We start from the raw sequence: 15,542 nt of genomic DNA, 5'->3' as shown, positions 1-15,542 counted from the left end.
TAATTAACAAAGATTGAACAGTATTGTAAAAAAATCAATTTATAACACAAATATTTATATACATGGTGGATTTTTTATAGTTAAGATCACCAAAGAGATGTATTTGGCTATTTTATTCAAATAGTATTTTAGTATGTTTATTATATATAATTAAGTTTTATAATACATTATATATGAAAATAAATTATATATTTAAATATAAAAATATATTTAAATTTATATAGATAAATATTTTTAAACATATAAATTATACTTTCAATTTAAAATAAATAATTTATATTCTGATGTAAGATTTTTTTAATTATTGATGATTTATTTTAAATAATTAAATTTTAATTTATAAATAAATATCATAAAAAAAAATTTAATTAAATAAGAAGTTAAAAAAATTCCTAAAAACTCTCATGTTAAAGAATAACTTCTAAAAATATTATCACACAAATAATCAATCGCATTTAATAAATAGGTGTTGAATATAACATCTATAACATACATAAAAGTGACAGTCTAATTTGTTGTACATATTTTTTTAAATTAATCATAATACCAATTTATCTAACAAATATTTAATTTTTAAATATTTTTATTAAATAAATTATAGAGATATGAAATACTTCAACTCATATATAAACAATGATATTCCTCATGAGAGGACTTGTGAGATAAATTTATGGCATTCACAATTTTATATATGTGTAGTGATCTAAACTTGTAGCTATATATAAATTGAAAACCTTGACTTAAAACTTTATACTAGTTTATAACTACAGTCTATATTTGAAATTAGAATTTTAGTTGCATCGACTAGGTATTATGCTAATACATGGCAATAGGACTTCGCACCACATTGAAGTTGACAGGTTCGCATGACAGCAACAGAACAAATTCAATAAGTTTCAAGTAAGGACGGCAAGAGTTGTTGATATGTGCCTATTGAATGAAAGAGCTTGCATTTGATGCTGTTGACATGAAGCTATGTATATACATGGAAAAACATTCATATTATAATCAGATAAATTATTGATAGACGTAAAAAAATTCGAATCCTGTTAAAATATGGTTTCAACTGTTTATTTTTTGACAAGGTACCTGATAAATTTTAATGACTAACACAATCATGATTAATAGATTACTTACATTACAAAAATAAACCACTCTTGATGCTAAACTTTTTCCAAGAAATCCATAGAACCTATAGCATTAATAAGTCTACATTTATTTTTACAATAAAATATTACATTTGACTATAACAAATCCAAATTAAATTTATTTATCAAAACACATTTAATTAAAAGTAAAATTATTAAATTGTGTTAAGTTGAAAATTATACATTTTATTTTGTTCCATTAAAATAAAACATTAATTATAAATAACCTTTTCAAATTTTTTTTTAATAAAAATAAGTTTACAAACATTAAATCATCTAAAATAAATAAGTTTATGTAAAAACTCACGAAATGACCAAAACTAGAGTAAGCTGGTGTGAACGAAAGGAAACACGAGTAAATTCCACTGGCTTTAGAGCTTTATACCTAACTTCCATATGCCCCCACTTAAATAAACAGCAAAGCCAAACACGACACACATAAAATGCTTGTATTCTCCTACTCCCTTCTTTTTCCCCATATTATTCTCCTTAATTATGTTTAAACACATAATTAGGCTAAGTTAGTCAGTCATGCAATAAGACAATGACAACATAGATACACATAGATAGACGGATACATATTGCCATTACTACACTATATGCATATATTTACCACCATTTTTCTTAGTCGCAAAGTCTTGGAGAGCGACAATAATATGGTTACACTTACACACTTCATCTAATAGCTTTAGTCCTAGCTACAAGACATAGATAGACAGATAACACACACTTTTCAGAAGCACTTTGCATGTTTAACTCCCATTCCTTTCTACTTTTCCTACCCTCCCAACTCCCAAGAGTAAGAAGCTAGCATTCCCAACTTTCTCACACCTATCTTTCCTTCCCTCTTCACTTTTTCGGTTTCACAAGTAATCACGTTTTGCTCTTCGCTTCACTCCCATATCTCGCTATTTTTGTTTTAAAATTTTGTTCAAACAGTACCAATAAAAACTCTGACTGGAATAATACCTAACCAAACACGTCCTTGTGCAGAGAGGGGCTTGGCCTCAATCCACACAACTCGAGCTAGCGAGTTATGCAAAGGTGTGTGGTGGTGTATATATATAAAAAGGATATAATATATATATATATATATATATATATATAAGGTCGTGTTCGTGTCTCTGATTTTTTCTTTTCTGTTTTTTTTTTTTTTCCTTTTTTCAGAGACCCAAACTGAGCGCAGCTTTCACGTCTAGCCTCCATGCAAACCCGCCACAGTCCAATCTCCAAACGTCGCACGGAACCATCTTGGTGCACTTCTCGTTGCGCCACGTGTACTGCAGTCTCACTCCGCAGGTGAACGCGGGGTGAGAATAGCGCAGCCACGCAGCGCTGGCACTATCCTTCAGCGTCAACCACACCACGATATCCTCGCTCGCCACCATCCTCTTGTACGCGTCATTCACCCACCGCACCCTGAAACTTTCGTCGCACACAAACCCCGGACACGTGTCCGCTTCTAGAACCTTCACCCTCTCCGCATCCGTACACCCTAACCCTCCCCCTCCCTCCCCCATGCACGTGCCTGTCACGCTCTCCACCGTCACCCACGACTCCGCCACCTTCGCCGCCGTCACCTGATCTGAACCCTCTCCCTCCTCCGCCGCCTGCGGCGGCCTCGTCTTCGCCTTCGCCTTCGGATTCGCCTTCTCCACGATCTGAATCTTCTCCACGGTTAGGTCAAGATCGACGTTCTTACACCACGAATCTCCGGCGAGAGAGTCCTCCTCCGGCGCCTCCTTCTCCGGCATCAACTGTAACGTAACAACCGCCACGTCACCTTCACCTTCCGCCGAAGATTTATCGTTATCGTTATCGTTTCCGTTACTCTTACCATTCCTTCGCACGTATCCACTGTTTCTCCGAATCCTAACGTACTTCCTCTTCGGTCTCTTCCCGAGGACCGACACGTGGCTGCTCCGCCCTGCCTCGTCGGCGCCTAGGGCGGCGGAGGAGGCTCCGGCGACCGGTTTGGGCGCGATCGGTCGGAAGCGGAGCATTATCGTGTTGAATATTTTGTTGTCGCGAGAGGGAGCGTCGGAGGCGGCCACGCGCCACACATCGGCACCGTCCATGGCGGTCTGAGAGAGGAAACAGTGGCGAAAGCGAAAGCGAAAGTTGTTAGATCTTTCTCTCTCTCTCTTGATTCTCTCTCTCTAGCGATTCTTTTGGGTTCGGTGCTGTGAGATGGAGCGGAAGCGATAATGATAACGGCAGCACGGTGGCTGGGTGAGCGAGCGCCACGTGTCTAGGTAACAGCAAACACAAAGGGTACCTGATTGGAGCAAATTTACAACAACTATCTTACACTACTATCCATCTTTTCACACTGCAAAACCTACTACCTACAACTACAACTACAACCTTCAAATTTTTTAAATCCATATGAATTTACAACATATTATTATTCATTTATTCATATTGTGGTTTCTAATTTTTTGTTTCTGTGTTTTCAGTATAAATTATTTTTTCAAAAGGTATTTATGGGATTCTTGATAATAATACCATGTATTTTAATAATAATAATAATAATAATAAGATATCATTTCACACTTTTTTCTTGTAAATTTACCTAGTGTTTTTATTTTGTATACAAAAATGTGGTAAAAATTAAATACAAAATGTTTCTACAAAAAAAAAATGTTTATTACATTAAAATTATCATACTATTGTATTTGTCTTTTAAATTTTTTATGATATTCAATTGAATATATTTAACAATACCGTACCAAGTGTTTATGCATACTTATTTTTTATTTTATTATGTTTTACTTTTATCTCTTAATCAAGTGGTTTAAGTTTGAATTTTAATTTTGATTTTGAGTGTGAAATAAATTATGTTGGAAGAAAGATATTTATTTTGTATATATTCACACAGAGAATAAATACTTATATCAGTACCATTGTTATCCATAAAAAAAAAATACATATGTTTTTATAAGGGAAAATTATATTCTCTTATTTCTATGCAACAATAGGAAATAAAAAAAATTAAAAACTTATCATTGGTATAAATTTTTAAAAATTACGATAATAGTTAATAAATATATTATATGTAACTTACGAGAAATAAGTACTTCGTATATTTGTAAATTATGTTTGAATTATAATAAAATAAAATAGAAATAATATAGGTTATAACTTGTGAATAATGAATAAGTGGTCACAAAATAATTTTACAGAAAATTGAGACTAAACGTGATTACAAAATGATTGAATAATTATTGTAATGGTTAATTTTTTTATATGTTCATTTTTTTATACCCTTAATATAATGTTGAGAAAAATTAATAATAATTTAAAATTATAAATATATAAATAAATAAAATGATGGTATCCCCTTGTTATATATATATATAGTATAAATATAACTTATTATGACTGAATGTTGATATTTAATTTCTTGAAATTAGTGATTATACATTATTTATTCAAATTATATTATTATTACATTAATTTTGTAACATTTAATAATTGAAAAAGTGAGAAGAGAAATCAGAAAGTGACGAAATAATACTATTAGATAATACAATAAAATTGTATAAGATATGAATTATTAAAAGCACAAAAAAGTTGTATTAATGATATAAACATTATATAAAACAATAAAATTTAATTAGAATGTATTGAGATTGACACAGTAAAAGATTTTTACATGATTGAATGAATTCCATATATTATAATTATTGCAGTAAGTTTGTAGAGTGCATGATAATTAAATGGAGCAAGTGTATTTTTGTGTCCAACTCCAAGAAGTAATTTAGAAAGATTAAAAGAAAGAAAATAAAAATGATGGGGGGCCATGTGGAAAAGTAGCGTATCTGGGAGGCGTAGATGGGGGCGTTGTGATTGGTCCCACGGAGAAGGGAAGGAGCGAATGAGAGAGGAGAAGGTGTGCAGCACTCCTGGAAAGAGAGGGGGGTACGTGGCCTCTTTGCAGGGAGCAGCACAGCACAATATTCTCGCCTTCGATGTGGAAATCGCTTTTGCGTCCCATCAATTCCCAGACTCTGCACACGTGCACTCCTTTTATTTGCCCACAACATCCATTACTACTTACTTTATCTTTTCCTTCAACCAACACACACTATTTTTTAATCCTTTCACTAATACAATACAATCATATAATATTGTCTGAATTTTTCCATGGATATCTCTCTCAAATCAATTTTTTTACTTTTTTTTTTCAGGGAACTAAATAATAATGCATCTTATCAATTCCAGGACATTAATTATGAACAATTATATTCTTTCATGGTTTTTTTTTAATTTATAATAATTTCATCTTATTTAATATAAACTTTATTTATCTTAAAAAAATAATACTTTATTAAAATAATTCATATATAATAATAAATAATTAAGTGAAATAATGATTATTAATAGGTTGAGTTGATAAGAGGTGTAAGTGAATTAAGTGAATAGTCTGACTCATAATAGATTTAGTTAAATGAGTTAGGTCAAAAGTGAACTAGGTTGAGTTTTTTTTTATTAATTAGGAGCTTTTTGATTTTTTTTTGCTTGACTAGACCCATATTTAAGGTGGGCCGAGTTGGCTATAAGCTGAAATCCACTTTGACAATTTTACGCAAAAGTATTTTTAAAGACTATTGTTTGAAGTGGTTTTAGTGATTTATTTAATTTTTTCATCCAGATTATTTTTTATTTATAACATTTATTTATTAATTAATTTTTAATATTTTAAAAATAAATAGACTCATATATATTTAATTTCTTATCTAATTCAATTTTTATTTATCATATTTATTTATAAATTTATCAAACTCTATATATTAAATGCAAATGACTATCTTATGCAAGAATATTTTTAGGAATTATTATTCAAAGTGTTTCTAGAAATTATTTTAACTTTTTATTTAATTTAATTTTTATTTATCATACTTATTTATGAATTAAATTTTAATATTTAAAAATTATCAACAATTAAAAATAATATTGTGTCATTATATAATTATTTATTTTAAATCTAAAATATAATTTAGATATTTAAAATATCTACTTAATATTTATAAAAATTTTAAATATAATTTATATATTCAAATATAGTATATATATATATATATATATAATTTATTATAAACTTTAGTTAAATATAATAGACAGTTAACCTATAAAATGTATAAAATAAAACACTAATAATATGTTTAAATTTTATTAGAAGTGTACGCAGGTTGGGTTAAGTTGGGTTTGGATAAATTTGTTGCTCAACCCAATCAAAATTTAACAGGTTGGGTTAGATTGGATTTGTGTAACTTTTTTAAAAATTCAATCCAACCCAACCCAATCATGAACGAGTTGAGTTAGGTTAGGTTAATCAAGTCATCATAATTATATTTATTTAATTTTTGTAAAAATTTAAATATTTCAAAATAAATGTAAATCATTTGATTCATTCTTGCAAATTCAATGTTATCAACCTATATAGCAAGCAATGATACAAATTAAATTCTAAAATAAATTTATTAATTTGTTACATTATTATCAACTCAAAAAACCAATGTTAATTAATACAAAATAAAGTTTAAAATAAATATATTATATTGTTACAATACTATAACTTAAAATACAAAACTTGTTACTAAGTAAGAGTCACAGTGAATATTGTCCTGAGTAAATAATCATTCAAACATTATTATTATTATTATTATTTATTATTATTATTATTATTATTATTATTATTATTATTATTATTATTATTATTATTATTATTATATGATCAGGTTGGGTCGGGTTGGTTTAGGATTGAAAACACAAAACTCATTATCTGACCCATACAGTACCGAATTTTGATAAGGTTGAGTTGGGTCTGACCCAAACACTGAAAAAATCCAATTTAAACTTATTAGATTGATTTGGGCTAATTTAGATTCACGGGTTACCCATATTCACTTACACCTAAATTTTAAATTTGAGTATTATTAAGAAAAAAAATTGTAAAATAAAAATCTCATTTAATCATATCATAAATGTTTTTTTACTTAAAGCATAGTTATTCGGCATACAAATATGTCAAATTGACCCTCTCTTTAACGACTTGGTTGATAAGGATAAGACATAAGAATTGGTTGATAAGATAAGAACATAATAAATTGTATAGGTTTAATACAATACTTTTTATCTATAGTAGTTGGCTTCAAGTGACTTGTTTTTCTTCATTAAATTTGATTTTTACTTTGAATATAGAATTATTATGATCCGATGATCCATTTTTTTCCTATAAAAATTCATCTAATAAAAAAGAATTATACCTTCTTAAAATATATGATATAAAAATTATAAATAAAAAAACACTTTATTGTTATTTAATAACTCAACTTCCCTCTTAAAATAAGAAATAATTAGACTAGATCATCGTGACACGCGGTAAAATAAGATTATCCTGTTCTATCAACTTAAGAACTTTGAGTTCCCATTGGTTTCTCTTTCTCTTTCTATTTTTTCTTCATTTTTCCAACATTTATTTTTCTCTCTCCGTTTTCTTTTTGTGTGTTTATGCTTTTATTTTATGAGATGTATAAGCAAAGAAGATCTGATTTAGTGTCAAATTGAAAATATATAAGCAAAGAGAAAGTAAATGGAGAACAAGGAAAGAATATAAAGAGTTTATAAAAAAAATAATCAGAATTTACTAACGTCGTAAATTATTCAATTATATATTGTTATACATTCTCTTATCATTTTTATAATATATATATATATATATATATATATATATATATATATATATGTATATATATATATATATATGAAATGATATCCACTTATTTTAAGAGTTAGTTTACTTAAATTTACTCCACCTAATAACTTATATTAAATTAAAAATTCTTAATACATATGTCGATATGTAAATTATAAAAAATAAAATTATTTAATATTATATTTTATTAATTAATAAATATATAACTTAAATATTTTTATAATTATTCATCAATTTGAATTAAAGAATCAAAGTATCTAATAGTTTTTAATTTTTTTAAAATTTACAAACTTAATCTATATATTAAGAATTTTTAAATGAATCAATTATATAAATTGTCTTATATGAGTACTCGCTTGAAAAACAATTCAAACTTTTAATTTTAAACCTCTAATGTTCATATATAAAATGATATTTTTTGTCTTTAGAATATTGCTTAAAATTAAAAATGTTATACTTATTTTAAAAATTTGTTTCCTTCTTTAAGATTACGATATTCGTCAATAAATAGAGGTTTGAGATAAGAATAATCACATGATTTAGAAAGGATATTATCACCTCAAATGAGAGAAGAGTCATATGAAGGAAAATTTATCAAGTTCTATCGTAAAATTTGTGTCGAGAATTTTCAAGTTTTGCTCATCATAAAATTTATAAGAGGATTTTCATGTTTCAATACTTAAAACTTGAAGGAGGATTCCTATAACATATATAATATATTTTTGAGATTGTAAAGATATTCAAGACGTAATTAAGTACGAGAAGTCCAGTTATACTAAACAAATTTTATATAATCTTTTATTTCTATTATAGTTTTTTTTTTCCTTTCTCTGTTGTGCGGAAAAAAAAAAACAGAGGAGAGAGAGAGAGAAGTTTTTTTTTTTTTTTTCTGCAAAAATTCGTACATGTGCAATGTTGTTTGTGAAAATCAATTTCTATTGGAATGGGTAAATAGTATAAGCATGTGTCCACCAAGATATATAAGGAAAACTAAGGTTGGAAATCGGTTTGGATGTATGTGATGGATTGTTATAAATCGAAGGATGGTATCATCTTTGGCCTATGAATAACAAACCTCTAAGTAGGGAGTTCTATATCTGACAGATTCTCCAATTGGATAGTGTTGGTAACTAATAAATGACAACCCCTAGTATAAGAGATCACTCTAGTGTTAATCTTTAAGTTGCCAACATGCCATACATGCATTGATATTATGAATGATTTGGGAAGGAAACATTAATGAATAATGAAATGGTGACACATCTAGTTTGGAGAAATTAGAAATCTTTTGAAAGCTTTCAAGAAAATTATATGTATCAAACATGGCCCGTGAAAAATCAAATATTTCTTTTAACAGCAAAAAAAATTAAAAAAGGTATTGTTCTATATTTTGAATGATATTGTTACAGATAAATAATTATCTCAGTTTGTTTTTCTGTTAGATGATAGATGTGTTGACGGTTATATTCAGTTGGATTAGTTAGATATAAATAAGTGTATCTTGTACATTTGAAGATAGTGAATGAAATTCAGCTTTCAATAATTTCTCTTCCGAATCACTCTCTGAGAATTATCTCTCTCTATTCATGTTAACCATGTTTTTCTGCATAGTATCAGAGCCCCTTTCCTAGGGGCTCTGCTGTGCAAATCCAACTCTAAAACATTTCTTCTTCTCATCGTTCTTGATTTCTTCTCTTCTTCTTTTCTCATCGTTCTTGATTTCTTCTCTTCTTCTTTTCTCATCATTCTTGATTTCTTCTCCTCTTCTTGCTTGAATTTCAATGGCGAATCAAGCAATTGATCCTTCAAATCCTCTCTACTTGCATGTGAATGAGAATCCTGGAATTTCTTTGGTATCGGTTCTATTAATTGGTGAGAATTACCATTCTTGGGCTCGAGTGATGACTATGGCACTCAAATCGAAAAATAAGTTGCAACTTGTTGACGGTTCTTTACCGAAGCTCGAAGTCGGAGATCCATCTTTCTTGGCATGGGATCGATGCAATACTATGGTTTTGTCATGGATCAATAATTCATTGGATGCCTCTATAGTTCAAAGCGTCATTTGGATGGAAACAGCCTATGAAGTGTGGAATGATTTGCGTGAAAGATATTACCAGGGGATATCTTTCGTATTTCTGAATTACAAGAGGAGATTTACTCTATGAAACAAGGAAACCTGTCGATAACTGCTTATTTCACTAGTTTGAAGAGCTTGTGGAAAGAATTGGACAATTTTAGACCAATTCCTCATTGTTCTTGTGCAGTTAAATGTAATTGTGATTTGATACCTACAATGAAAGCTTATAGGGAAAATGACTATGTCATTAGGTTCTTGAAAGGACTTAATGAACAATATGCAGCTGTGAGATCGCAAATTATGTTAATGGATCCTCTTCCTCCAATTAATAGGGTTTTTTCCTTATTAATTCAGCAAGAAAGACAGATGGGAGTACTGGTTGAAGATTCTCAAGTGCTAGTTAATGTAGCTAGTAGTTCAGGAAGAGGAAAATATAAGGGTCCTAGAGCACAAAACATGGGCTCGGGAGGAAGATGAAATGGAGGGAGAGGACAAAGCACAAAGGTGTGCTCATATTGTGGTAAGACAGGTCATTTAGTGGATACATGCCATAAGAAGCATGGTTTTCCCCCTCACTTCAAAAGGTCAAATGTCATCAATCACTGTAGCACTAATGATGAAGAGGATGTTGATGATACTCAAAGTATTTTTTTCTCGAAAGGAAGTGGGGGAGAGTACAAGTATGATGTTTACTCTAGAGCAACATAAAGCATTACTTGCATTGCTACAACAATCAGGAAATCAAATTGGACATGTAGTGAATCAAGTAACTAGTTCTTTAAATCATCAATCATTCACAAAAACCTCAGGTATAATCCTTGCCTTGTCTCAAAATTGCAATTCCAGTTCTTGGATCATTGATACAGGAGCTACAGATCATGTATGCAATTCCTTAAATTTTTTTCAGTCCCACAAAAGAATTAAATCAATTCCTATTAAGTTTCCTGATGAGAGTCAAATTTGTACTCAAATCTCAAGAACAGTATATATGTCAAAAGACTTCTACCTGATAGATGTTTTGTATATTCTTGATTTCAGTTTTAATCTGATTTCAGTTTCTAAACTAACAAAATCATTATCTTGCAAATTCATTTTTTTTATTCTGATTGTCAGATTCAGGACTCCCACTCTATAAGGATGATTGGTGCAACTAAACTAAAGTCAGGACTTTATGCAATGGTTCCCAATGATCAGTCAAACTTGGTACAACACTTTATCAATAATTTTTTTACGTATGATTCTGATCTTTGGCATATGAGGTTAGGTCACCTATCTCATGAGAAATTGAATGTAATAAAGAATCTATACCCCCATATTGAATGTAATAAAACTACAAATCCTTGTGAGATTTGTCATTTAGCTAAACAAAAAAGATTACTTTTCAGTGATAGTGTGAATACTTCTGTGGACTTTTTTGATCTGGTGCATGTTGATATTTGGGGACCCTTATCCATTCCATCTATTTTTGGTCATAGGTACATTCTAACCATAGTAGAGGATAAATCTAGGTTCACTTGGATTTACTTGATGAAACAAAAATCTGAAACATCAAACCTACTAAAGAATTTTGTTTCTTTAATTCATACACAAAATAATAAAAAATAAAAAAAAACATTAGATCTGATAATGGTTTTGAGTTCCTTATGAAAGAGTGGTATGCCTCAGAAGGAATTAATCATCAAACCTCTTGTGTGGAAACACCACAACAAAATGGTATTGTAGAAAGAAAACACCAACACATTCTCAGTGTGGCTAGATCTCTCATCTTTCAATCAAATTTGCCAAAAAATTTCTGGAACTATGTTGTCAGTCATGCTGTACACTTAATCAATAGAATGCCAACTAGGTATCTCAATAATAAATCACCTTATCAAGTCTAAATGGATATTTTACCTAAGATATCAAACCTAAAGGTTTTTGGACGTTTGTGTTTTGCATCCAGCTTAACAGCATCAAGAAAAAAATTAGATTCAAGGTCTAGGAAATGTATTTTTCTGGGTTTCAAAATAGGCACTAAAGGATACATTTTATATGATCTAAAAACAAGAGAAACCTTTATATCTAGAGATGTTATGTTTTACGAAAAATTATTTCCTTTTCATAATAATGATAACTCTGCTAGTGTTAATAAATCAACACCCATTACTGTCATGAATCAAATTCCATGTCTGGCTAATGATCTTTTTGAGAACAATGAGATATCATTAAATCAAGGCTTAACTAATGAATAACAAAATGAGGGATCACATATGAGTTCCAATCAAAATGTAACCAGTGAACCAGCACAACAGTCACAAAGAGTTAGGAGACCTCCCTCATATTTACAAGATTACCATTGCACACTGGCTACTTTAGGAGCCACACCAACACTCAAATTTGTCAGGTATCCTCTTTCAAATTCACTCTCTTATGATTCATTACTTGATTCCCAAAAACATTTTCTTTGGCTATCTCTTCTATTGTTGAGCCCAAAACATATCAGGAAGCTATTATTGATGATTGCTGGAAGGATGCTATTGAAAGGGAACTAACAGCTTTGAGTAAAAATCATCCTTGGACTCTAACCTCACTTCCTGAAGGAAAGAAGACTATTGGGTGCAAATGGGTGTTTAAGGTCAAGCATAATTCGGATGGAAGTATTGAGAGATACAAGGCGCGACTGGTTGCAAAAGGATTTACTCAAACTGTTGGGATTGACTATTTGGAAACTTTCAGTCCAGTAGTTAAAATGACTACAATAAGAGTACTTTTATCAATTGCTGCAACTTGCAACTGGGAGCTGCACCAATTAGATGTAAATACAACCTTTTTGCATGGGGATTTGAGGGAAGAGATTTACATGGAGCCTCCCCCAGGACTTCAATTATCAGATTCCACATTGGTCTGCAAAATTGAAAAGTCCTTGTATGGACTAAAAAAAGCAAGTAGACAGTGGAACATCAAGCTGACAGACACACTTATTGCTTCTGGATTCAAACAATCAAAGGTTGACTACTCTTTATTTACAAAAGAGACTCTCAAAAGATTGATTGTTATATTGATCTATGTGGATGACTTGATTGTGGGAGGAACTGATAGTGAGGAGATTACTAAAGTTAAAATTTTTCTTGACCAAAAGTTTAGTATAAAGGACCTATGAAATTTGATTTTTTTTCCTGGGATTGGAAGTTACAAGGACTGAAAAGGGCATTAATCTATGCCAAAGAAAATATGCTCTTGAGTTGTTGCAAGAAACAGGGTTGCTTGGTTCAAAACCTTGTAGCACTCCAATGGATCATACTGTGAAAATCCAGCAGAACCTTGAGGATGCTTTTTCTGATGTTAATGCATATAGAAAACTACTTGGAAAACTTATATATCTGACCAATACCAGACCAGATATTTCTTATGCAGTGGGAAGGCTTAGTCAATACTTGGACAGTCCAACAAATACTCATTACAAGGCTGCTCTTAGAATACTCAGATATATCAAACAAAGTCCTGGGAAGGGTCTTTTCTTTTCTGCTGAGTCAGATCTGAAGCTTAAAGGATATAGTGATTCTGATTGGGGTGCTTGCCTAGACACAAGAAGATCAGTCACCGGATTTTGTTTCTTTCTTGGCTCTTCATTGATTTCATGGAAAAGTAAGAACAATCTATCGTAGCTCGCTCATCCTCGGAAGCTGAGTATCGAGCTTTGGCTCAAACAACATGTGAAGCTCAGTGGCTGATCTATCTTTTGGAAGACTTCAACCTTAACAAACTCACACCAGTTGCTTTGTTATGTGATAATCAATCAGCTATTTACATTGGGGCTAATCCTATATTTCATGAAAGAACAAAATATATTGAGATTGATTATCATTCTGTGAGGGAAAATGTTCAATCGGGTGTCATACATCTCCTACCTGTGTCCACCAGAGAGCAGCTTGCTGATATTTTAACTAAACCCTTGATTCCTCATGTTTTTCAGACCTTTGTACCCAAGCTAGGAATGTCTGATATATACATTCCAACTTGAGGGGGGCTGTTACAGATAAATAATTATCTCAGTTTGTTTTTCTGTTAGATGATAGATGTGTTGACGGTTACATTCAGTTGGATTGGTTAGATATGATATTTTTAAAAAGATTAATATATTTATTTAATCAAATTTTAGAAAATTATTTAAATTAACTTTTTATTAAACAAATATTTCATTTAAAATTAGTTTTGTTGACTAAGTCTCATTTTAGTCTTTGTTTAATTAGTTTTTTAAGAGTTAGTTACACATTATCCTCTTGATATAGTAAAAAGTGACTTTTAAAAATAATTTTTTTTCTTTTCTTATAAATACAATAATTCCAAAAGGCTTTACAGAACTTCCCTACATTTCTTGATCATTACTTTATTTCTTTATGGGAGCTAGTACTTGAATTATTTTCATTGAAAATACTTGTTATTTTTGCTACTCTAATTATTATTGAGAAGAACTTGTTATATCTTAAGAATTTTTTGCATAATGTGGATAAATTCTTAAGATTATTGTACATATTGTCCATCTTCATAATCAATTTTCTTGTCAGAATCCATCTCTCGATCACTAATTTGTATAATGATAAAGATAATTAGTTTGAGACTTGTGATAACATTTTCTTCAAGGAGTTATAAAAATTTGTTTGACACCACACCTAATATTTCTTTCTTTTATTTTTATATAAGAAAAATTTTATCACCTTAAAGGAGTAACATTACTTTTAAAATCTTCATAGAACTTTTTATAATTAAGCCTTTAAAGATTAACATTACTAAATTTTTCTACGAAATTCTATCTCTAAATTTTATACCTTCGCAGATAATATATATGTTTCTGCGAATTTTAAAATTTGCAAGAAATTTTCCTACGAAAAAAATTCGCAGAAAAGTTTCTTGTAAAATTTCTTGCAAAATTTTGTGCAAGAAAAAAAAATCAAAGAAATTACTATTCGAAGGTAATTTTTGTACAATTTCTTTTAATAACTCTTCAACTTTCAAATACTTATAATGAATTCATCTGAAGCATATAAATTATAGGTCTAACACTCAATCATACAAAGTTAACTTGTAAGGTGAGTGTTGCCCTAACTTATATACTTTTTAATTGTTTTATTTCTAATCGATGTGGGACTTGAGGTAAATCTTTTAATTCTTACTTATAAATTTGTATATATATTTTTTATTTTTCTTGCAAGTTAAAATTGACAGGAAAATCTACAAGAAAAGTTATTTGCAAAATTTTTCTACCATTTAGTAAACATTACTTGCGAATTTATTTTTACAAAAAAATCTGCAAGAAACAAGATAAAATTCTTACAACATTTTTTGCAAATTTTTATCATGGAAAAAAATTTCTATGATCATTAAAATTGTACCAAAATTTGAACAAAAAAAATTTGTGAATTATTTTTCATAAAAAAATTTGTAAAAAATTTCTGTAAATTATTTTTCGCAAATAAATTTGCAAAAAAATTTTGAAAAATTATTATTGTAAGAAAATTTGCAAAAAAGTCTACGAATATTTTTTCGTAGAAAAATTCATAGAAAAATTCATAGAAAAATGTCACTTTTATAATAGTATAATAATTTATTTAAATTA

The 15,542-nt window shown here is 29.6% G+C and overlaps 2 protein-coding genes across 2 annotated transcripts; one reads left to right on the top strand and one right to left on the bottom strand.

Annotated features, from left to right (window-relative positions):
- Nucleotides 1–1,705: 1,705 nt before the first annotated feature.
- LOC109811689 (uncharacterized) lies at nt 1,706–3,550 on the bottom strand. The gene has a single exon (XM_020375495.2). It carries the CDS (start codon nt 3,224–3,226, stop codon nt 2,312–2,314), a length of 915 nt encoding a protein of 304 aa, XP_020231084.1. The 5' UTR covers nt 3,227–3,550; the 3' UTR covers nt 1,706–2,311.
- A 6,100-nt stretch (nt 3,551–9,650) lies between these two features.
- On the top strand, nt 9,651–10,426 carry LOC145954792 (uncharacterized). The gene is made up of 2 exons (XM_083069480.1): nt 9,651–9,881; nt 9,980–10,426. The coding sequence occupies exons 1-2, from the start codon at nt 9,651–9,653 to the stop codon at nt 10,424–10,426; spliced, it is 678 nt and encodes a 225-aa protein (XP_082925606.1).
- Nucleotides 10,427–15,542: the final 5,116 nt, after the last annotated feature.

The sequence above is a fragment of the Cajanus cajan genome, chromosome 2, assembly GCF_000230855.2.
Source record: "Cajanus cajan strain Asha chromosome 2, NIPB_CcT2T_4, whole genome shotgun sequence".
In the NCBI taxonomy this organism is placed as follows: domain Eukaryota; kingdom Viridiplantae; phylum Streptophyta; class Magnoliopsida; order Fabales; family Fabaceae; genus Cajanus; species Cajanus cajan.
Note: the sequence above shows the minus strand (reverse complement) of the source record. Positions and strands in the feature narration are given on the sequence as shown.

Coding starts and splice junctions, on each gene's coding strand:
- LOC109811689 (XM_020375495.2), bottom strand. CDS start 3,226: ATGGACGGTGCCGATGTGTGGCGCGTGGCCGCCTCCGACGCTCCCTCT.
- LOC145954792 (XM_083069480.1), top strand. CDS start 9,651: ATGGCGAATCAAGCAATTGATCCTTCAAATCCTCTCTACTTGCATGTG. Junction 9,882..9,979: donor GGGATCGATGCAATACTATG/GTTTTGTCATGG, acceptor TTTGCGTGAAAG/ATATTACCAGGGGATATCTT.